The sequence below is a fragment of the Capsicum annuum genome, chromosome 1, assembly GCF_002878395.1.
Source record: "Capsicum annuum cultivar UCD-10X-F1 chromosome 1, UCD10Xv1.1, whole genome shotgun sequence".
Classification (NCBI taxonomy): domain Eukaryota; kingdom Viridiplantae; phylum Streptophyta; class Magnoliopsida; order Solanales; family Solanaceae; genus Capsicum; species Capsicum annuum.
In genome coordinates this window covers 99,146,832-99,171,619 of record NC_061111.1, presented here as the reverse complement: position 1 = coordinate 99,171,619, position 24,788 = coordinate 99,146,832, and the positions used below count along the sequence as shown (strand labels likewise).

Genomic DNA, 24,788 nt, shown 5'->3' with positions numbered 1-24,788 from the left:
TCCTCTTTTAATAAGACGTCTCAGATTCAAGTCCTAAAAAAGCCTTGATAGGGAGCGCTACTTCCTAAATGGAGCCATATTCGGTGTGAATTCGAATTAATTGGATTCCAATACGAATAACAAACATCAAATGCAAAATAAAATATAAAAAAAAAAACAGTATAAGAAAAATGTGACAATTAATGACCGAATAAATATTGTTTATTTTTGAAAATAATGCCAATTGAATTGTCAGTTAGTGTATATATACAGATATTAATTATATTTTAATTAGTTTTGCATTTTCTGAGAAAGATAAGAGGGGAGGAAAGAGAGAAAAATGAAGAGGAATATCAGAATTAGCATATGATTTGAAGATTCAAACCCTAAAGCTTCTACACTTTTGTATTTTTTAAAGATTTTCTTTATGTTTAATTTTTCCATTTTAGCTATATATATTCCGTTTGATTGATATCAGCTGAATATTCACCGTTTGATCTTCGTCGATTCTATTCTCTGATCGGTCGGCGTTTTCAGACCGGAGAAAATTCTAGAAATTTCTGTTAAATTTCTAGAAAGTTCTTGAAGAAGAAAAGAAAAAAATGCCGTCGCATGCAGATCTAGATCGGCAGATCGAACAATTGATGGAGTGTAAGCCGTTAACGGAAGGGGATGTGAAAATTCTATGTGATCAAGCGAGGGCTATACTTGTTGAGGAATGGAATGTTCAGCCGGTTAAATGTCCGGTGACAGTATGCGGTGATATACATGGACAGTTTTATGACCTGATTGAGCTTTTTCGGATTGGCGGCAATGCTCCTGATACTAATTATCTCTTTATGGGTGATTATGTTGGTGAGTTCGGAGGTCTTTTGGTTGTTTGTTGTGTTTATTAGGGGTTGGGATTGTTTAGATGTGAATTGTATTTGTACTCTCCCACTGTTTCCAAAATAGTTGTCACGTTTCGCTGAGAGAGTTAGTAGTTTGACAATTTTTAAAGCTAAATTGAATTCGATTAATTTGATGTTTTGAAATTAAAATGTAGATATTCAAAATCCATATGGAAAGTACTTATGATGAAAAATATATTTTAAAATGTTGGTCAAAGTTCGTATTGTTTGACTCTTAAAAAGGAAATTGTGACAAGCATTTTGGAAAGGAGGTAGACGGAGTACAAGTGATTCTTTTTGTGGTCTAATTTTGTTAAATGACCTTGGTTTCTTCAGTCCTATTATTTTCATGAGCCGAGGGTATATCGGAAATAGTCTCTCTACCTCTCAAGCTAGGGGGTAAGGTTTGTGTACACACTACCCTCCCCTGATTCCCACTTTGTGGGATGGGATTACACTGGGTATGTTGTTATTGTTGTCTAGTATTATTAAATTGCAGTTGCTAATCGTGTCATAGCCTCCCTAATGAGTTCGTTTCATGTTTAGTATGTCCGTGGAAAACTAGAGAACCTTCTGTTGATAGAGAAGTCATAATTGATATTAGAATACGAAAAAGTATTTGAATGGAAGTCCAAATAGAGCAGAATGGATATTGAGGATTCATATAACTGATAATTTGGGGTTGAGGTGTAGTTCTTATACTGTCATCGGATATGGCGATAAAGAAGGGATGTGTGGTAACAAGTACTAATGAGAATGCCCACTAATATGAAGGGAGGTATAGATCTTGTAGCATTGTATATTCGATTGTGAACAGCAACTTTTATGCTGAACACCGATATTTGAGCCTAATAGTCATGCAAGTGGTTTAGTAGAATTTAAGGGCGCCTCAAAGCTGCAACATCAGGGCTGTTCATTTATTTTTTAGGAAGTGGGTGACCTGGGATTGTCCATTCATTAATGGGTATAGTTATTATAGTCTTGGATTTTTTATTTTAGCAAATTACATGAAAAATTCTTGTTTGATGAAAAGTGACAAGCTTTAGTTTAAGTTGTTCATTGTTCATTGCTTAACCTCGAAGTGATAAATAATGAATTGTGTGTTGTGGAGTTGAAATGTACTGGTGGTTTGAATTCTCTAGAAGTAAGATAATGGCCTTGATTGCAGCATGTGGTACATAAATTCCGGCTCATTTGGCAAATTTTGTTGGTCAAGGATAGTTGGACTTGTCAAAGTTTGCTACGGCAAGTATCCTGTTTAACACATGCAGGGCACTAATTGAGGAATAATAGTTTAACCAATCAAAATGACGAGTGACTAAAATTTGTTTGCAGTTATGGTTTAGTTTATCTAACAACACGATTGTTTGTTGTTCATGTCGATTGTCGTTATGTTAAGCTTGTTTAAGTGTGAGGATTAATCAGTTCTCGACACTTGACAATGCGAGTTGCGTTGTTGGATTTACTTTTGGCTGTCGTCAATGTTGAATGTCCTTTTGTTTAGCTTATTTAAGTTCGAGAAGACAGGGCTTTTGTGAAAGTGAGTGTGTGCGTGCAAGATTTATTTCCTGTCTCATAAATTCGGGAAAAGGTGTTGTGGTTTATTACCTGTTACAAAGTGTTCTTTTGTGCCTTTCATTCTACATAAATCCTTTCTATAGTAGAAGTGTTCCTTGTCACCACTTTGTACTCTTTTAGTAATTTAGCCCAGTGAAATACAAGTATACAACACAGAAGTGTTTTAAATGCTGTCAACTGACACAGACTCATCCATAATTTCTTGAAAAATTCTTCTTCCCATAGTTGCCTTGTATTTTATAAACTAACTTGCATATTTTCCTTGTGATCATGATTGTATTATACATTCTTCTGTTGTCCTCTTTCTAATAGTTTTGCATCTGAAAAGTACTCCATCATTAAGGTTTCAGGCTAATAAACCACAGTTTCCTACTGCTTAATTTTCAGCTGGTGTTTGTTTGGTGACAAAGTATAAGAAAGAATCGAGGACTTTATCGCGGACTTTTGAAACTTGTGGTCTAAAACATTCTATAGATATTTATGTGGCCATAAATCATTGTATTAAGGTAACATTGGAAATTTAAAGTTAAATTGTAGTTTCTGAATATAGAAATGAGACATTCTTTTTGTGACAAGAAAGAGGGGAGTATTAACTTTATTTGTGATGCACATTTGACATTCCTTTTATCATACCAATCCTAGCATTATCAATTCTCTTGGTGATTAAGTATTTTTATAGTTGTTTATCATTGAATAATTGTTCAATGAATGCAGACCGTGGATACTATTCAGTGGAGACTGTCACACTTTTGGTTGCTCTGAAGGTTCGTTATAGAGATAGAATCACGATTCTTCGGGGAAATCATGAAAGCCGGCAAATCACCCAAGTGTGAGTCTTTTAAATTTTCTTCAAGTGATCATGTTATTTAACTTGGGGTGGGGATGGGGGTGGGGGTGGTCCTAGAAATGGTTTATCTTTCTCACAGGTTATATTAGAAGTTTTCTTTTCATAGTTCGATTATTTGGTTTGTATGTGGGCATGTGAACTTCTATTGGTACCTCTCATTGTTTTTCTTGTCTCTCTGTATAAAATGTAGCATAGCTTACTCTGATTTTATTTTTAATTGCTCTGATTAGTCAGTAATAACACAGTTAGAAGAATGTTAAAACACCTACCTAATCTACTCTTCCTGGAAGTCCATGTTAAATGTTTCATGAACTCATAATCAGAGGAGTCTAAACCTGTCACTTGGTGAAGACATTTTTTCCCCAGTTTTGCTTCAAAACTGTCTTTTCCTCTTTATTGAGTTATTGATATGTAATCAACCAATATCCCTTTGTGTTTCTTGTCCTTCCAGTTTTAGAAGATGACTAGATATTGATTAATTACTGATTCTCTTCCTCCTTTTTTTGGTCTTTATATTAAGGTAATGTTCAGGAGAGAATACGTACATGATACATTTTCTTGCACGCATGTAGATTATCATTTACTTTATCAGGTTATTGGACAACATTGTGCATGTTGGGAATCGTGCTGTTGTCTTATAACATGAAGAATGCACCAAAAAAGTGGGAGTAGAATTTTTTTTGGAAAAGGTGGAAGGTTTCTATTTTGTCTGGGTGGTTGTAGTTAAAAGTGGGAGAATAATAGAATCTACATGCAGTTTATTGTATTCATATTCGACTACTAATACTTTGTAAACATGGTTTTCTTTATTCTCAGAAATTGTACTATTGGAGGGAGGGAAAACGTTGTTCCCGAGGTTAAGGAGAAAAATGATCTCTTTTAATTTCTTTATTTTGAGGGGTGTGGGGGTGGTTGCATAAATTATATGAACTTCAGGATAATGCAGATGAATGTGCCACAAATGGTTTTCTTCTTGTCCCGGGTAAATGAGGTCAAATATATTTTAATGCTCCTTATTTTATTTGAGAAAACATAGCATTTGTTAGACTAAATCAAACTTTCAAATCAGAATGAGAGTTTTAGCTATGAATAATTTAAAGAATGATTTTAACATTTAAACAGATTTTAACATTTAAACACTAAGGGCTCTTTTGGTACGAGGGATAAGGGATAACTTACCCCAAGATTAATTTTAAGATGAGTTTATCGCATGTTTGGTTGTTATAACTAATCCCGGGATTGTAGTGTTATTTTTATCCCACATTGAGGGTGGGATAACAATCCTGGGATAACTTGTTTCCCAACCAAACGAGCCCCAACAGTGTAATGATGACCCTATGAGGTTGCTGAAAATCAGATTACAGGTAAATTGTCTATGGTAACTGTGAGTTCATGACATATAAATTGTTAAGGTAACCTCTACAATTGCTTAAACGAATGCTTAAAAATTCTTGAGACTGATAGTGAATGTAGTCTAAAACCGTGAGTATGTTGTTCATCCATTTAAAGAAAAAGGGAGTTCATAGTAAGCGTGAGTTTATAGTTACTCACACTTATAATTGTCTATAGAAAGTGTGAGTTTGTAACATATAAATTGTTAAAGTAACCTCTCAATTGCTTAAACAATACTATTAGTGTAAAAAATTCTCTACACTTACAGTGAATATAATTTAAATCCCTAAGGAGTATCATTCTCAAAAAAGGAACTATGCTGTAACCTGAAGAATATACTGGGCTTTGTCCAAACGTAAATTATGGGGATGAATTATTAAGTGCAATTCATAGTCAATGTACCCCAGCTTTGGTTTATAGAGGAAGGACCATGTGACTGTGGTTCAAGTTTCGGACGGTTGTAATTGACATACCACTTTTCCTGCCAGGTATGGTTTTTATGATGAATGCTTGAGGAAATATGGCAATGCAAATGTTTGGAAGTATTTCACTGATCTTTTTGATTATCTGCCACTAACAGCACTCATAGAGAGTCAGGTTTGAGCTCTTACTGTACTGATATTTCATGTTAGTAGAACTGTTAGCTAATATATATATAGTGTGTTTTATTACAGATATTCTGTTTGCATGGAGGACTCTCACCTTCTCTGGATACACTGGATAATATCCGAGCGCTGGACCGTATACAAGAGGTAGATAAACGATTTTGAGATTTAAGCGTTTATATTATGATGCCACCACATAAAATCTTAGTATTTTGTCGCCAGTGCTTCTCCTCCTACTTGATCCCCTCCAAGTTTTAGCAGATGACCCCAAAAGAGACATCTTGCAGTAACTGAGTTTCACTTTCCTTTATTACCTTCCAAAAAGTTTTCCTTCTTGGTGCAACGACTTTCTTCCCATCACAGTTTATGTTTTGCTGAAATGTCCAGTATAATTACAAATTCAGAATTGATGCTCCAAAGAAAAGAACAGAATTTTTGTTTTATTATCTCAAGTTAAAGAGTTCATCGTAATTTCTAATTTTTCCTAGATAGGTTCACGGATATTTTCAATTATTTACCATAAAATGCTCGAGTAAATCCCATTCCCTATTCATCATTTCTTTTGCTATGTAGTTGTCAACTTGCTCAATTCTCTTCGGATGTTTTCATTTATTTGCCATGCAGTTATTACCTTTTATCATCTGATATCCGATGAATGCTGACATCACATGTTCTTATAGCAGCTCTATTAACTTTTTGCCGATACTTGTACATTTTGCATTAGTGGTTTCCATCATTTGATGTTTCATGATCTAAACTCTATGGACAATAATGCTACTGGCCTCATTGCTTATGCCTCTTATTTGGTGGTAAATAGGTTCCACATGAAGGGCCGATGTGTGATCTCCTGTGGTCTGATCCAGATGATCGGTGTGGTTGGGGAATATCACCTCGAGGGGCTGGTTACACCTTTGGACAGGATATAGCATCTCAATTCAATCACACCAATGGTCTCACTCTGATTTCTAGAGCTCATCAGCTTGTTATGGAGGGTTTCAATTGGTGTCAGGTTTGTGGACCTAAATCGAAACATCCCCTCTCATCTCCTGCTTTTTGTCATCTTATTGGTACTTGTTATCTTAGCGGCAATGTTGTGACTTTAACATGCCATTTGGTGGTGCAACTTTTGGCAGGACAAGAATGTTGTGACAGTATTTAGTGCTCCGAACTATTGTTACCGGTGTGGTAATATGGCTGCCATTCTAGAGATAGGCGAAAACATGGAGCAGAATTTCCTTCAGTTTGACCCAGCTCCACGGCAGATAGAGCCCGACACCACAAGGAAGACTCCAGATTACTTTTTGTGATTCCAATACCTGCTTGTTCAACTGCATGGATGTTTCAGAAGTGGAGTTCTGCTGGTTGAGGATTATTCTCGGCACTAGTCTATGGTTTGGAGCTCGACTACACTTATGCCAGAGGCTCGCTGGGCACTAGTCTATGGTTTGGAGCTCGACTACACTTATGCCAGAGGCTCGCTGGAGTTGACGAAATGCCTTAAGTGGTTTTTCATGTATATTTTTCAAATGGAAGCAACATAGTACATTCTGTTCTGTAATTTGAAATTTACCGTAAAAAGCAGTTTTTTTCCCCTCAATGTCCAATTACCTGTGGCGACCAAATTTTGTTTCATTCCTACGAGTGTTTGGATCTTTTGATTTTTAGACAAGAAAGGTTTCTAATTTTCAGAAGAGAAAATTGGCAGTAATAGGCAGTTTTCGTATCTTTAGTCTTCTCTAGTCGTTTTAGACAAAATCTCACTTTTTGTCACAATCATTGCCGTTATGATATAAGATTTGATTGTAGGGGTATGCGACACTGGAGCACGCAGACCTTACCCTACTTCTGTGGGATAGGGGAAGGAAACTGTGTAACGCCCTTAATATAAGTTTCCACATAGACTTATAGTCTGACGAGGCCTTTGTTGTTTTTCTTGGTGGTCTGATTTTGAAGCAATTTAAGGCAGTTTATTTTAAGATGAATGAATCACTGAGATGTTCTCTTGTTTTCTATCTTCCTATAGCTTCAGAACTTGTATCTTCACTCCTAAACTTTATTCTTCATCTGTTAAAAATTCCATATAACAAAGTATAAATCACGTCACAACTGTCGGGAAGGTAAATTGTTTTTTTTCGTGCCGTCTATTCTCCAAAATTTAGACGGTGTAACACGTAATTTCTTCTTGGAATAACCATAGATGAAGAATATTCCCGCCAAAACGGATAAAAACAATTTATTTTAGAAACTAGGTTCCCAGTGATGAAAATATTTTTCCTTGAAAGTAAACTAAAATTATCTTCCTGTGTTTAGTTACCAAATACCAAAAGTAATATTTCCCACTCAAAGGCAAACGTAATTTTCCTTTACGACCATCTCAATTCCACGCTTGTTACATCGGTCAAGACAAGCCTATTTTTCTATGTATTTGTTATAAATATGTTTCGCAAAACAAAAGTTTTATAAACATCAAACAACACGAAAAAGTACAGAGTTCCTATTTTTTTCTAGAATCCCCAGTCAAGATCCTCGATATGTAACGGATGGAGGCAGAATGAAACGAAGTCAACTAACTCGAATGAAATCAGAAAAGCAAAGATATAACTGACCTCAATCTTTTCGCTTCTTACATCTTGTTTTTCTTAAATACTCGGTATCAAATCAAAGATGGGGGTCAGTAGAAATGAAGTATTATTTACCCTATGAATTATACACAGAGAACGGAACAAATTCAACACAACACAATAATCCGCAAGTGTTCAGGTATTATAGGAAAGCTAAAAGTTAATCAAGCACCATGGAAAATGGACTTGAAGATCGTTTTGTCTCCTTAATTTACACACAGACGGCGGAAACAAGAAAATGAACTTGCAAGTGCATTATCAAGCTAACAGTTTTCCCCATGATGTGCAACAACATATGAGGCTGTTATTTCCTGGTGCTCGTGTTCAGTTTCCAAAAAAAATGTGTTCTGGTTAAATTTCTTGTTGTAGAACCCAGTCGTATATCCAAGCTGCAAAGGCCTGCCAGCTTTTATGCATTTATAGAAAAAAATTGGTGTACTTACACAAGCTAGTAATCCAAATTTGGCACCAAGTGTTTTCTCCATCAACAGCCTGGTTCTTGTTTCAGCTGGATTCCACTTGTGGAAGCGAATATCATTGGCTGGAAACCAAACAAACCATATAGCATTACGAAATGTTTGGGAGAAACATAGCTTCATCAATAACAAGATCAATTATAATTATTTGTTGAGACAGTCACGCAGAAATTATGTCATTATAGTTGCAACGGGGAGGATTCATGTACATAGTGAAATTTGTAGTGGGGTGACATAAGGGCATTAAGCCTAAAATAGTGTCCAAGAAGTCTGATTACCCGAGTTGCACTAGGCAAAACACTACTAGCAAGTTCCTCGTTCAACAAAATCGGAAGGGGTGGCATTTGGCTCATAATCCCTGGCATATTTCTCATGCTGCAGCATAAACAACATTATCAGTAGAATTGTATGACATCCAGATCTACCCTGTCAAGTGTAAGCAATATAATAATAATATTACTCGTTTAAAATTGTCGTTATGTTATTCCTCGTTCGGATGAAGAGATCAAAGTTGTCCTGCAACTGCCCATTTACATATTAATATCAGATTATCAGCTGATATGCATAACAGAATATAGTAAAGTATTGAAATCCTCCACCTCAAAGTTGCAACCAGAAATAAGAAAAGAAACAAAGTACAGCATGCAAGATTAATTGATGCCATCTTTTCCCCCTTTTCAGGGAAATAGCCCCCCCCCCCCCCCCCCCACACACACACACACACCCACTACTTCATCTTTGATATTCCGCTATTATTTTTCCCTTCCTTCTTCCCCTTCCATTGGCTGGAATGTTTTCATTTATTGCTTTACCTGTTATGAGAAAGGGGGATGAAAGAACTAAAAAGGTGAGAAACAGAACAAAATGAGAGGGGATGGATAGATTGAAGGAGCGCCACTACTTCTATTATACCACACAAATTACATAGTTAAAGTAACAAAGATCTGTATTCCTGAACTGAAGCGCAGAGGCTTGCAAAGTTGGTACACAAATGACAAAAAGAGGACAAGAAAGATGCCTGTACAAACTAACCCATCTTTAATATGACTACAACACTAATTCCTACTTTCCTTACAATTAGCTAGTTTGCAATACCCAACTGTTTCGTGTTAGAACCTGTTCCCTAATAATCCTTTCATTAGGAAGGAACATCTAAATTCTTACATCTGAGGCACCATTTGCAGGATCACTAAACACAGCAGTGTAGACTCTTATGCACAAACAGATGTGTAGGTGGCTCCCTACAGATTTTATGCATTTGGGACATTTAATTATCGTAGATAACCAAGAGTTTACAAGCGAGAGGAGTTGTGAAGACAGAGACAGCAGTTTCCTTATATCTTATGTGCACTAAATAAATACGAGGCATTTATATCTCCATTAGAATAATGAAAGTCTTGCAAATTAGGGGGAATATCCTCAAGGACACCAATTTTTTCATTATAGAATTTTGGAAATAATCTTTCTCTGAATTCTTAACGGGGCCTCGAGATCTGCCAGCCAGAAGTCATACCAACTTGGAGCATTTTATACAAATAACTTGTGTGCATCTCCTTTCTGAGCTCTTAAAACTCACGCACCAACTTTTCCATTAGAAGTTCCAGTTTCCCTACCAATTAAGTCTTTATTTGATTCAGAGCTCAACTTCGAATAGACTTCATGGAAGCAGTGGGGGCTTGCAGTTTTCCCCTTTCTAACCATCATATAAGAGGCTGATCTGATCCATGGCATTCTCTCAGGTATGTTAGGCATATTATGAAGCCATAAACTAACAGGTTGTGCCGCTCATCAGGTGATCTCTAAGGTAAACCTTACATCTACTTCGTGGTGAATTTGTCAGGAAAAAAGTAAAGTGACTCCAACTTATCAAGAAACATAAGGGGAAAAAAGAGAGTACCAGTCGTTCCAGTGGGAGTATTACAAGTGTATGCACATAACCATGATGCACTGTAACTCAGGATGCACTTACAAACTTATCGTGACTGGATAACGCCATTATTTTATTAAGGCTATGTGAACATGCCTGAATAGCCTCCACAATTTATACATTACTTCCTCTGTCCCATTTTTATGTGTCACCTTTTGAAGGGGGCACGGAGTTTAAGAAATAAGTAAAGACTACGTGAATTTTAACAAATTGTCCTTTTTAGAAAAGTAAAAAGAAAAAGAAAAAGGAGTACTATCTTTAAAATTAGGCGGGACCAAAAAGGGTAATAGAGGAAATGAGCTTTTAAATAGTTATCAAATAAGGAAAGGTGACATTCTTTTTTGGGGTGGACCAAAAAGGAAAGTGTGCCACATAAAATGGGACGGAGGGAGTATTTCTTTTAGACCCAACATTAATCAAAGATCAAATAAAATATAATCAATACTTGGATCTCTGTTGATTTCATCAATTTAAATTTTACCACTTCACAGTGAACAGCTTCAGTGAAAATCCCAAGAGTAGACTAAAATCATTTTTGCAATTACTTTCTCCAGTAAAATTCACAAAGTTATGACTCTGTTGCGGAGATGACAAAAAGGAAACAAGTTTAAATCCCATAACTTTCTAAAACTATTGAAACGCCTCCTAAATGTGGGGATTTGTGGTGGAAATTAATGCTCTGACTCATGACTTGTATAAGAAACAAACAGAGGCAGGAGAATGAAAATGTTTCTTTTACTTGTTATCAGATGCAAGGAACCTTAAGATTTGAAATGTTTTTCTTTTCTTATTGTAAGCTGTTTCAGAGTAGAGACCTCCACCAACATTTAGAATTTTACTTTTCCTTTTCCCTTCCAATTATCTCAAACTCTTCCCACTACAAGAAGATGACATTAATACCTTGACTGTTGAGAGATTTGCCGAAATTTGATTCAGAGCCTGATTGTTTTCTTCCAGTAGATGCCTCGTTCCAAGTAATGCTGTAAGAAACACAAACCGGGTAAGTTTCTGTTGACACGGTGAGATGGACAAGATGAAGAAAATCACACAGGAAAAAGGGGAAATGACAAAGTGGCAAGAAGAAAAGATCTAAAGGCAATCCCACCAAGAAATTTACCACTACACTTCGTGATATCGTTGACATGGCAAAAGCATTTACACCCTGATATAAACTTGGTGTTCATTGCATTCAGAACAACTAAAGACTGAATGATATATAGTTCGTGTTTGCAGCAATTGGTCAACTATAAAAGGAATCCACACGTAGCGGCATTTTGACAGTTTTAAGAACAGTTATGGGTCCCTCATTTAGCTGGTTTATGGCCTCAATAAGAAGTTCGATTCTGGAAAAAGCTTTTGGCTGTTTTTGGGTTTTGCTGAAAGTGAAAACCAAACTTAGTTTTCATAATAACTCAAGAAGTTTTAGCAGGGTATCACCACTTTGACACATCTCTTTTCCAGAGATCTTTTGAATAAGTTTCACTTTTTTCCCTCTTTTTTATGTTTCAGAAAAGAGACTATGTTTTTCTTCCATTCTATGCTTCTTTTTCCAAATGTGGGACCACACACCACGTGGAACCCACCACAGGAAAATTCTTGCAAATAAAGCGAAGCTGTAAACATCCAAATTCTTCTGATCTGAACATTCCTTTTCCACCATTGGAACACAAGAAGCTAGAAAACCTTAGCCTTCTCCTCACTTGTATTAAGAAGCTAGTGCGATATCCAAACAAAAGACACGGTGAATCTTGTACAGGCAAATAAGCTCATAACGGTTAGCTTAAACAACTAAATAAATAACTGGATGCTAAAACACTTTCAAAATTGTGAATGACTAGATGCATAAAATGAAGTTACTATCATTACAACAACAACATACCCAGTTTATTCCCACAAAATGGGGTCTGGGGAGGAAAAAGTGTACGCAGCTCATACCACTATCTTAGATGAGGTAGAGAGGTTGTTTCCGATAGACCCCCAGCTCAGGACAAGATAACAGTATAACAAACAAAAAACATAAAAACAAACAACAAAATGGGATAACACACCACTAGATAATAAAAGAAACAACACCCACCAAGTAATACTATAAACTAACTATCCGAAATCACAAACATCACCAAAACATCAAGAACAAGAAACGACAAGACAAATACAAAGCACTCCTCCCTACTAGTAAGGACTCACTCCTACCCACCGAGTAATACTATAAACTAACTATCTGAAATCACAAACATCACCAAAACACCAAGAACAAGAAACGACAAGACACATACAAAGCACTCTTCCCTACTATTAAGGACTCACTCCTACCCACTAACCCTCTACTCACTCCTATATAATGGCATTTTTTTTGGTACCATGTGAACCATACATAACATAAAGAGCAGTACGTTTCTTTCATTCCATGGTACCATTCATATAGTATTGAGTCATCATGGATGGAAATCATTTACTCACATAAAAATCAGAAAATAGCATTTACTCCAAATCAAATCCAGAAAATAGCTTTTTTCTCCAAACAGCATCCTACTACAAATTTGTTGCTGATAAAAGATAAAGTGGAAGAAGGCATAGATTCCTGCTGCCAAAGAGATGACACTAACCTGCAGAAGGCATCGCGTCATGATGGTTTGAGGAGAGCGAATACGGAATGAAGCTCAGTGGGGAAGCTGAGGAAGTACCAGTTTTCACCGATGCTTCTACTGATTTTTCCTGAAGAAATGAATTTCATAATTTCATCTTCTAAGTTAATGTAACACATACATGTGTAACATATCCACTAACATACACATAAACATATGTACATGAGCACAGGCAATGGGTGACAAATATCTTGAAATATTCAGCAAGGAAGGTAAAGCAAGAACTTCCAAAACCAAAGAACTGCTTTCAATACATACTGAAGAATGACAGTAAATGATTCATCAGCAGGGGATGTAAAAATAACTACTGACTACTCCACATGCTAAAGACAAACAATTCTATTGATCTCTTATACATAAGAAAGAAAATGTAACGCCTTACTAAAGAGAAGGAAAAAGAAAAGATCCATCCAATGAATCCTTGCCCAGACTCAAACCAACATCAGCCTTGCTAAAATTGTTGGCATTAGGTTTCCTCTATGGTAAGATAGTGAGGTATACTTTGGAAGTCCCAAAGCGAATGGAAAGAGAAAAAAAGAAGGTAACCCAATCTCATTAAATTTTTAAAAATAAAAAATAAAAAAAGTAACCAAAAAGAGAAAAAAAGAGTTTCTTTGATGAAGTTACAACTTATGATTATGATACAAAATATGCAGTTCTCCACATTGATAAACTTTCCTGAGGTTGATTCACAGGTGTACACTAACAGGGAGAAGCTTCACTTTAATTATTCAGCAGGTGATGTAATAGGTCTTATTACAAGACATCTGCTTTCAGGTATACAAATGTACCTATCTCGTTCTTATTGACAAATTTACACACTGATCGAAAAAGAGATGTTTTAAAGCATAATAACTGAGCATGATTGTAGTAGCAAGTAGGTAGATTGATGCAACTTTTGATAAAGACATAAAAGTAATTCCAGGGAAAAATATATATAAACATTTAAGCAAGACATCCAAAAGTCCAATGCCGGAATCTCAAGTCCATTTGGCTTTTTATAGATAAGAAGTGACTGGAAGGCTGAAGTACCCAAAGTTCATTGGATTAAACTTGGAAGAACTATAGAACTCCATAAAACAATTTTGATAGGATTATCTAACTCAAAAAATTTGCAAGCACTACCTTGAATAATTAAAAAAAAAAACACAAAATGTTTAACAGAAATCAGATAGTTCGATTCTCCAAATATTCATAATGTCATGTAAAACTCGATAGATAATGTAACAAGAATAAACAGCTTTACTTAGATAAGGACCAAGAACAAATGTAGGCCTCAAGTCCTAACAAGCATGATAAGAACTATCAGACTCTCCAAACAACAATCCCGGATTCGATGAATAAGTTAAATCCTAAGAACCTCACTTTAAATAATTAAAGTGTTTTCTTTTTGCCCTTTGAAAAGCTAGTCCAAGTCAACTTCTCAATACTAACCAAACAAATTAAGAGGTCACTTCATAATACCATACAAAATAAAGGGAAAGGAAGAACAGATGAAAGGAGACAGCACACCTTCCTGTCTTTCACTTTCTTTCCCAAATTATAGTCTTCCTGTTTCCTGCGCTTTCTCTGACAGACAATCACTCAATAGGTAAGCAACTATTCTTCAGGAATCAACAGCCATCAACCAAATATATTTGGACAAATGAATAATAATAACATAACAAAAGATAACGCCAAACAGGTTCAGGAGCTCACCGTCATCCACCTACATCTTAATGCAACATCACGTACAGTTTTGTCGTGAAGTGTGGCTGCAATCTTAATGTACTTCATTATACTGGGTTCATTGGCAAATCTGTCATCAAAACAGTGACTGTCATATATATGCATGGAAGGGGTGAAAGATGAATGAAACAGCACCACAGATGAAAACAGTACTAATTCATAGAAACTCTTGATCAATAAAAAATTTCTGATGAGCTTGACCAAATGATGCATCAAGGGACAGTGCAAGGTGTATCAGGCTCATGCAAAAAACCTTTTCCGTTCACTTTCTTAATAAATTTTGCAATTTTTCATTTACTCTTTTGCAGTTATTTATCAACCTAGTCTGAATATATATGAAATTCCACTTAGTTTCCCAGAACAAGCATCAGCAGTGAAACACTCCATGCCAGCCCATCATATCAATTTATATCTACTTAAGTCCTTATTAAGTCAAACACAACATAGATAAGAACCAACTAAATTTATAACCGATTAGATTTGAAAATTCCAATTAGTCAACAATCAAGTCGCAAACCAGACAAGAATAGGAGCAAACTCTGCTTCTTTCACAAAAAGTGAGAATCTATTGCTGCTCTTTGTTGGGTTCACTTAACAATTTAACTATTTCCATTTGGCCCTCCTTGATATTGAGTATAGATAGTATATGCAAGGAAAAGTAATCAATAGAAGATTTGAGAGAGAGAGAGAGAGATGCAACAGCTTTAACAGAAATTGGACTTGACGGATAGATGAAAGAAATGCTCATATGAGGAGTGGTAGAACAGATACTCATATATGAGGAAACAGAAAAGTTTTTTAACAATTAAGAGGAATCAGATAGAGGCATTTGCAAGGAAGTAGAGGCATTGACGTTTCTTTATGTGGTTAAAAACCTGGAAAACTTCAAATTCAAGTGTTCCCACTTGGCAAACTTCTGAAAAGATACCTCAGCTAGAAAGGATGCCTTCATCCGAAAAACAAATAAATGAAAAAGACAGACAGATCAATAAAGAGCAAATAAACTACTTGTCCACCAGATAGTAGCGGGAACTATTCTCCAATTGTTCATGTTCTTGGCATGTACTCCTGCTTCTTCCCAACTGTTTAGTCTCTGTAATTTTTCCCAGGCATATTCCATGCTATATTGTTTAGATTGAGAAATATTCTCCTCAGTTCACTAGTGACCTTCCAGTGTATAAAAGTGTATAAAAAGATGGACCACTATTTCTCCAGTTTCCCCACAAAAAAAACACCTAGAGCACAATGGGATTCCCTCTTCATCAGGTTATCTTGAGTCAACAAAGCAGGCTACTTTGTGTGGAATTTTAGCTTTCCAAATATGTTTCCAGGGCAATCTAAGTAACTGCTGGTTTGTCTAGTTAAGTTTTCTGTAAGTTGTATTTACTCTAAAAGTCCCTTTGCTATTCCCTAGAGATTTTAGAATGTCTTCTCCCGTCTTCAGGCCCTTAAACTAGTTAATGGTATTGGAAAAAATCTATAACTCTAGGAATTTCCCAATCATTGAGATTTCTCGTGAACTAAAAATTCCAACCTTGAGATGTCCACAATTCAGCTATTGTGCTTTGCTGATGTAGAAATAGACTGTATATGTCTGGGAATAAAATTTCCATCTTGCCTACTGCAGGCCAATCATTCTTCCAAAAAATAGTTTTAGCTCCATTTACCACTTCGATCTTGGTGTTGACTTTGAATTCATCCCATTACATTCTGATCGACTTCCATAAGCTGACACAGTGACTTCCTTTGTCATCCAGTTATCATCTTCCTCATATTTGTTCTTGATGACATTGCCCCATAGGTTCTGATTTTCATTAGCATACTTCCAGAGCCATTTCATTCTGAGAGCTTTACTTTGGTTCTTCAAGTTCTTGATCCCCAAACCCCCAGTTCTCTTCTCAAAGGTCACTGCCTTCCATTTGACTAAATGGTAGCCCTTCCTTTCTTTGTTCCCTTGCCATAGAAATTTCCTCTTAATGCTATCCAACCTATTGATGATTCTTGTTGGTACAAGAAATAAAGACATCATATATGTTGGAAGTGCATCAAGCACAGAATTAATTAGAGTCAATCTGCCACCCAAAGAAAGATATTGAGATTTCCATCTTGCTAACTTCTTCTCACATTTCTCAATCGCCCCATTCCAAATTTCCATAGACTTGAACTTTGCTCCTAGAGGCAAACCAAGGTAAATGGTAGGCAGATTACCCACTTCACCCCCTAATAACCGTCTCCAACATTTCCATTTTTGGCACAACATTGACTGGATAGAGGAAGTTTTTCCTCCATTTCACATGTAGACCTAACATTACTTAAAAAATGACCAATATCAACCTCAAAATTCTGAGTCGTTCTTCCACAGCGTCATATAAAATAAATGTGTACCTGCATACTGTAGATGGGTTATCTCCAGACTTTCCCTTCCAGTTCTAGCAACTTCAAAACCCCTTAATTAACCTTCTCTGTTTGCAATCTTAATCATGTTGTTGAGTCCCTCCATTACAAGTATGAACAAGAAAAGTGACAAGGGGTCACCTTGTCTCAACCCCCTCTGTGAGCTAAAGAAACCTGTTGGAGAGCCATTTATAAGGACTGAGAAGTTTATTGTTGAGATGCAGTAGTAAATTCGTTGTCTCCATTTGTACCCATATCCCATCTTCTCTAGCAAACTCATAAGAAATCCCCAATTGACATGATCATAAGCTTTTTCAATGTAAAATTTGCACAGTATTCCTGGTTTTTTCAAACTCAACCTGGAATCAACTGCCTTATTAGCTATGAGGGCAGCATGCATAATTTGCCTTCCTTGAATGAAGGCCAGTTGTTGAGAATCCACAACCTTTGCCATCACTCTTATTAATTTTTCTGTGAGCACTTTAGAGAAAAGCTTATATACACTACCTATCAGGCTGATAGGTCTAAACTCCCTTAATTCTTTAGCACCTTTCTTCATAGGGATCAAAGCGATGAAAGTAGCATTAAAGCTTCTTTCAAACATTTCTTGCTCGTGAAACTTCTGAAAGGTCTGCATAATATCATGTTTCACCATATCCCAACATTTGATGAAAAACTCCATGTGAAACCGTTTGGACCGTTTGGACCAGGTGCTTTGTCAATTGCACACTGCTTGAAGCAACTCAGCACCTCATCCTCTTCAAAATTCTTTTATAAATCTTCCATTTCCTCCACTTTCAGCCTTGGACAATTTGAGAAATTACTGGCAGGTCTCCACTTTACTTCTTCAGAATATAACTTCTGATAGAACTCCATAGTTTCCTCTTGAATCCTTACTGGATCCTGGACTAGGCTCCCCTGAATAAGAAGTTGGTCAATATTGTTGAATCTCTTATGTACATTAGCCATCTTATGGAAAAACTTGGTGTTCTTATCCCTTTCTTTTAGCCATAAAGATCGTTGTCTCCATGATATTTCTTCATTCATAATCAAATCCTCAAATTTCATGAGAACAATTGCCTTTTCCATTGATTCTTCTTCTGTTAGAACTCTGTTTGTAGCAATGCTTTCCAAAAATGCCAACTCTTTTAATTCCCCTCCTCTGTTGCCCCAAGTTTCCCTACTGACTTCTGCTCCACTCTTTTAATTTATATTTTAGGGTTGTTAGCTTGGAGGCCAAGATAAAGTCGGGCCTACCAATCTAGTTGAAAGAACTCCATCGCTCCTTCACTTTATCCATGAAGCCTTCGATGTTTAACCACTAATTCTCAAACTTGAAATAACGCTTATTCTTCCTGGTACCACCTTCAATAGCAATTGGAGAATGACCTGACACTAATCTTTGAAGAGCAACTTGCTTCAGATTACTGAAAAAGTCATCCCATTCTTGAGATACCAAAATCCTATCAATTCTTGAGGCTATTCTTTGATTATCCCCTTTGAACCATGTGTAGCTAACATTTCCTAATTGAAGATCAATTAAATTCATATCCTCAATCAGGTCAGAAAATTCCCTCATGTCCTTTGTTCTTTAGTACAACTTCTTTTCTCAAAAATATATCTAGCCACATTGAAGTCCCCACAAACAGCCCATGGTCCTTCAAACAGATCTCTGATAGAGCCAATCTCCTCCCATACCATTCTTCTTTCCTTGTTACAGTTAGGAGCATACACTCGTGTTATATGATAGTTGAAATCCTGCAATTGTGCTTCAAATTTACAAGTGAGAGTGTAAGCCCCTACCTTTAATATTTCCCCCTTCCATACTCTACTGTCCCACAATACTAATATTCCTCCCCTAGTCCCACTAACCTCTAAACATGCCATTTTAATCCATCTTCCCCTCATAGTTTCATTATCAGATTGCGAAATCCCATTCTAATTTTGTCTCCTGTAAACATATGATATCAGTTTCTAGTACCCCATTATGTTCTTTGCAATTCTCCTTTTGTCCCTGCTGTTCAAGCCCCTTACATTCCACGATACAAGTTTGAATCGCATCATGAGATAGTCCGGGTGTTTCTCTCCTTATCTCTACTCCCACCACTCCTAAATTTTACATCAAAAGCCACTAAATTTTTCAGTTCTTTAGAGCCTTTATGTTTTATCTTCTTACACACCATTGCAGATTCCTGGCATCTTGCTTGTCTGGAGTTGTCCACTTGCAGTAGTAGTTCCATGGCTTCTTCCTCGTGTCCTTGAAAATCAGTCCCCAATAATTTCCCCAATTTAAGCATGTTAGTTTTTAACCATGCAGAGACCTCATTCTCTTTCTCTACAAGAAGTTGTTCCTGTATATGCCATGGTTCTGCATCTACAATCTGCCAGTCTTCAATGGAAATCCCTCCCCTATAATCTGATTTTCCAGTTTTTACGACTGTTCTCATATTCAATTATCCCCTTTTGTCATCTTGAATAATTGTCTCCTCCATGGTTTGCATGGATTTTTCTATCAAATCCCAAATAGAATTCACCATTGTAATTTCCTGCGCCATTTTCTATTCTGAAGCTTACACGATTGAAATGGAGACTTGAGATTTTAATTCTTCAGGGGTAAACCCAAGGGGAAGGATCGTTGTTTATAATCAATTGAGTTGCTGGATCAGGCCCATCATCTTCTTCCTAATTACACTCCCTCGTGTTGGGCCTAGAAAGGCCCAGTATTGGACTCTGGATTAAGTGATTCACGTGACACTCACGTGGAGATTTGTCCTCCAAACTAGCAGCTATCAACAGACCCACCCCACGTGTTTCTTTGAACGGGAATCCCTAAGAATTAGGGATTTTCGTACTGAATCACAATGATAGCAGAAGCTTCGCAATACCTGATGGTCCAAGGTTTGAATTGGGTATTTCGTAGGACTGTCTTCTTTGGTAGGTCTGTAATTTTTTTTCGGCGACTCTTCAAACCTCACTTTGTTTTTCGCCCATATCAGAAAGTGTGATAACTAATCCCTCCTCTCGAGATTTTCACCTCTTTTGGTAAGTTTCTTCCGTCGTTAGCTACCAAAATTCTTGCCCACTTCATATGATTCTTCAGTTCAGTCTCTTCTTCAGTAGCAACCCATCCGCTACATATTCGACCAATTTCTATGAAAACCTGTTGCGACCAGAGGTGAAAGGGAACTCCCAACACTTTGATCCAAGTTTCTTGGGTTTTTGAGGAATTTGGAACGCATCCAGTCACCGAGCACCACTATTCTAGGTTGAAAGCTATATTCTTCCACTTCCATTGACCTTGTATCATCTGTTCCGCCATGAATCTGTTGGGAAATTCAAATAGGACATGTCTCTGTATAGCTCATAAATGTTCACCACGAAGGTCTTCTTCCACTCGGCCGATGACCATCTACTTATCTCAAATAAAGAAGGCTTTTCTTTGCTTACCTTTTCCAATAAACCCAACGAGACATCTGTTCAATAGACCAACCTCCTGTTTATCTGAAGTGGTAACCTCATGATAGTCCTGAGAAATCCATTTGCTATCTCGTAGAACTTTAGCATATAGATAGTTGGGTTGGGTTATTCTTGAAAGATTTGCTGGAGCCTGTCTTTTGGAGCATTTAATGAAATCTCTATTTGAAATGCTATATCACACCAATCCGCATTTATTACTGGTTCTGGAAAGATGATAACAGATCTCCCCCAGCATTTAAAGAGATGACACTCGTGTACCTCCCATGTTATGTTTCCTGGTACAAAAGTACTCTTCTTTTTTCACAGCAAACTTCCATCTTCTAATGTTCTTGTTCTGATCAGTTGATGCTTCTCTTAACCAGAAGCAAATCCGCTCCATCACCTTACTGTTGACTGTAGATCTCCTCATCATCCTTTGAATCCTCTCCACCCATTCATACCAGATTAGTCCATCGGAGTTCCATCGAGTAATATCATAATATTTGAATATATTCTGTTCTCCCCTATTTCTATTGGGGGAAAGAGCTAAAGAAAAAAGAGGAATCAATGAATTGAGAAGCTAATGCAAATATATTGTGGAAGGAAAGGACGAGTAACAAAGTAGAAGTTCTAGATACTTTTAAAGGCCTAAAATCTCGATAATAAGAATCCAAGTGGTGGAATCAACAACATACCCAGTGTATTCCCACATAGTGGGGTCTGGGGAGGGTAGAGTGTACACAGACCATACCACTACCGCAGGTGAAGTAGAAAGGTTGTTTCCGATAATCCTCCAACTTAGGACCGATAACAGTAACAAACACAAAACATAAATGCATAAAAACTAGTACAGTATGCAAAATAAACTAACACCATTAGCCACAAGGTAATACTACATCCACAAGATAATACTAAAAACTATCTATCCGAAATCATAGACATCACTCTACACCACGAACAAGAAACTTTAGACCCAAATAAAGAACGTTCCCCTACTGCTACCGAAGCACTTCCACCCCCTAACCCTCTACCCTAATCCGCGTCCTCCACACCTTCCTATTAAGGGTCATGTCCTCCGTAAGCTATAACTGCTCCAATGTAAATAACTTTATTTCTTTTTTTATTTATCCATAACCATACTATCCAACCAGCTTGCACACATCCAACTAATTCCACGGGGTATTACTACCTGTCACCAACACAAATACCGGGTTGAAGGAAATCACCTCGTGTTTTCGCCTCAACTGAATTTGAACTTGAAACCTCATGGTTCTCAACCCACTCATTGACCACTAATCATACCCATGGGTGCTAAAGTTATCAATGTGGGAAAAACTCTCCCATACCTAAAAGTTAAAAAACTACACAATAATATGGGTCTTCACAAATGCTATTTAATCTTTCATGCCGGAACCTCACAGGTGCACCAACAACTAAGAATAAGAGGTTATTCCTCAAACAACAAAATCATTTTTTATCCCCTCAAGGCTCTCCTATATCCTTCAAAGCAAAGGGCGCAAAGAGTTTCGAAGCAAAAAGAGAGTGGAATAAGAAGTTACCACCATCAGAAAACGTAAAAACTCATGAAAAGTATAATAGAACTAAAGGAGAAACAAAGAAAGTGATAACCAAATCACAAGGAAAATATATGAGTCCCACATCAGTATAGGATGGGGTTGTTTGCCTCCTAATATAATTTTTTGGGCAATCACCATGATCAACTTTTAGGTTTAGTTAAACCTAATGTCTGTTTCTTAACACAATATTTGCGCTAAGCTCATCTTAATTCTTGGTTATGTTTGACCTCCATGTTAAATTGTCCACACTCCAGATGTCTAGTCCTGGGCATGTAGGGGACTTGTCAGAGCCTGGCATCTATGTGGGATGGTGTTGTTTGTCATCTTAGATGGTCTTGTAATCCTCACCTCATGAGCAAGTATTTTGGGTTCAGTTAGATCCAAGGTCCATTTCTTTACAACAACTCAAACAACTTGTTACCAAAAATTAGAGACACATGAAGGAGATGACGAAATTAGGGAGCAAGTCCATCCAAAAGCTAGAATAGGGGAGTTGTTACAGAGTAAATGTTTTAAAATAAGCAGAAGTAAAATAGAATGCGTGACCTACAAGTTTAGCCCCGTAAAAAGAATGAATATGGAGTAAAATTATATAGAACCATTATGCCCAGATGAGAAAAAATGCAGATATTTAGGTCATGTCATCAAGAGAATGGAATAGCAGAAGAAGACTAACTAGTTGAAATTAAGACCTAGTTGATATTTTTACACTTAACCATGTTTGAAGTGATGTTTTAATCTAAGATAGAAATGTGTATGTTACTACAGGGATATTAAAAACTAATGGTGTTAAGACAAAAACGGAACAGATGGGTTACCAAATACATACAGGGATGAAAATAATTGCAGTAAAATGTGGAGTACTCAACAAATATGGATAGAAAAATACACACATCTCAGCATATGCACAAATTCAGAGACCTGGAAGAAACTACCTACTTGATAAGTCCTTCGTCGAGTTTGTACTGTTCCTCAACCGTCCACTCTACCGCCAACCCAGTGTCATGCTTAAGCCCGGGGACTGAATCAATAAGAAAAGAATTCGAACAACTTCCAGGCTGGCTCATTCCTGGATTACTGCTACTTCGTCCACCGTTTGCAATCCCACTCGGATTCCCAGCATACAACATCTCTCTTCCTCCACCATTATTACTATTTACGTTGAAATTCATTCCAAAGCTACTGTAGTAATTACCCATCAACATCATCTCAGATGATGAACTCCCTCCTATCGCCCCCGATTGAAACGATAGCGATTGATGATAAAATCCTGTATTAGATTCTGCTGCCATTTCCATACATATACCTTTGCAACCTAACTACTATATCCACCTAGAATCAACTATTACCTACAACAACGTGCTAACATGATAAACGATTCAATTATAGCTCCAAGAACCCCAAATAAATAAAACCCTAACAACGCGAACTGATCATTGAAAAAGTTCTACTCATTCAAAATAGCCCCACAAGAATCGTACAGCCAAAACATTCCCACCATGAATCCCTAAACTAAAAATTCGCCTGGAAAATCAGCATCTTCGTCATTAAAATTGGCAAAAAATACAATTCATGGCAGAAAAAACTTACTGAAAAAAGGAACAAAAATCTAACTTAAAAGAATCAAGAAAACAGTATTGTTTCAGTGGATGTACAATGAGAAAAAGATTTTAGAATTGTCATAAGGGTGAGACAAAAAAAAAAAAGAAAAAAAGAAGAATATATATACCTTTTTTCAGTGCAGAATTTTATCTTTTTTTTTTTTAGTAAAAATATAGTTGGTGGATGTCAACTGTACAACTTTTTTTTTTTTTTTAGCTGAAATTGGGCTTTTCTGATGTACTATTTTTATTATTATCATCCAATGGGGCAGAAGAAAATGGAGAAGAAAGGTTAAAGGGGGGAGGGACGTGCAAAAGATGAATAATTTAAAGGGGTAGATACTTTTGAGGTTTTTTTTGGGTTTATGTTATGGGCAGATCTTGAAAATGTGAGCAGCAGTAGCAAAAGTGCGAATCCCAATATAAGCAGTTGATGCAATTATTATTGTACAGTTCACTCTACCAATTCCCCCTTTCCGATTTTTTTTGGTTTCCTGTTTGTTGTTTTTTGTTGGTGGTGGAGGGCCTCAGATTCGGGTGACGGGAACCAAATTCTTTATACTGAAAAACAGAAAATCAAATCTTATAATGCTAAAAGGAAAAGGATCAAAAATCTCTTTAAATTATATGAAATTAAATAAAAGTATTTTGATTGGTCTAGAAATGTCTTATTGTTAAATAGTTTAGTTTAAAAATATCCATGTCATTAGTAGTTCAATCAAAATATCTTTATTATTACTTTTTGATTAAAAATAACATTTTTCTAATAAATTTTAAAAAAAGACAGACTTCTTTAAATGTCTAAGGAAAAGGATTAAAAATGTCCTTAAATTAAAAGAAATTGAATACTAGGGAAGAGTGCGCTATTTTTATATATGCCGATAGTGTCTTGTAATCTCTTGTTCATGGTGTTTTGGTGATGTTTTTGTATAGTTAGTTTACAATATCATTTTGTGGGTGTTTTGTTTCCTTTACTATATAGCGGTGTCATATTCCTTTTTGTTGGTTGCTTTTATGATTTTTATTTGATCATATTTTTTATTTGTTCTGAGTTGGGGGTCTATCGAAAACA

General features: G+C 36.5%; 2 protein-coding genes across 5 annotated transcripts; one reads left to right on the top strand and one right to left on the bottom strand.

Moving 5' to 3' along the window:
• The first annotated feature begins 214 nt into the window (after positions 1 to 214).
• On the top strand, positions 215 to 6,888 carry LOC107867406 (serine/threonine-protein phosphatase PP2A-2 catalytic subunit). 2 transcript variants are annotated; one of them, XM_016713634.2, is made up of 6 exons: positions 215 to 834; positions 3,162 to 3,276; positions 5,175 to 5,283; positions 5,361 to 5,438; positions 6,109 to 6,300; positions 6,425 to 6,888. In XM_016713634.2, the coding sequence occupies exons 1-6, from the start codon at positions 582 to 584 to the stop codon at positions 6,596 to 6,598; spliced, it is 921 nt and encodes a 306-aa protein (XP_016569120.1). In that variant the 5' UTR covers positions 215 to 581; the 3' UTR covers positions 6,599 to 6,888. The 2 variants fall into 2 exon arrangements, with proteins under 2 accessions (XP_016569120.1, XP_016569118.1); XM_016713632.2 differs by having other exon boundaries at positions 272 to 834; positions 5,346 to 5,438.
• Positions 6,889 to 7,962: 1,074 nt separating this feature from the next.
• LOC107867405 lies at positions 7,963 to 24,370 on the bottom strand. Of its 3 annotated transcripts, none has more exons than XM_016713630.2 (9): positions 23,845 to 24,370; positions 23,055 to 23,639; positions 14,659 to 14,758; positions 14,473 to 14,529; positions 12,922 to 13,030; positions 11,216 to 11,295; positions 8,849 to 8,910; positions 8,667 to 8,763; positions 7,963 to 8,453 (listed from the first exon to the last, which is right to left on the bottom strand). In XM_016713630.2, the coding sequence occupies exons 2-9, from the start codon at positions 23,411 to 23,413 to the stop codon at positions 8,397 to 8,399; spliced, it is 921 nt and encodes a 306-aa protein (XP_016569116.1). In that variant the 5' UTR covers positions 23,414 to 23,639; positions 23,845 to 24,370; the 3' UTR covers positions 7,963 to 8,396. The 3 variants fall into 3 exon arrangements, with proteins under 3 accessions (XP_016569116.1, XP_047262559.1, XP_047262565.1); XM_047406603.1 differs by having other exon boundaries at positions 8,849 to 8,904; positions 23,845 to 24,276; XM_047406609.1 differs by lacking the exon at positions 8,849 to 8,910 and having other exon boundaries at positions 23,845 to 24,274.
• Positions 24,371 to 24,788: the final 418 nt, after the last annotated feature.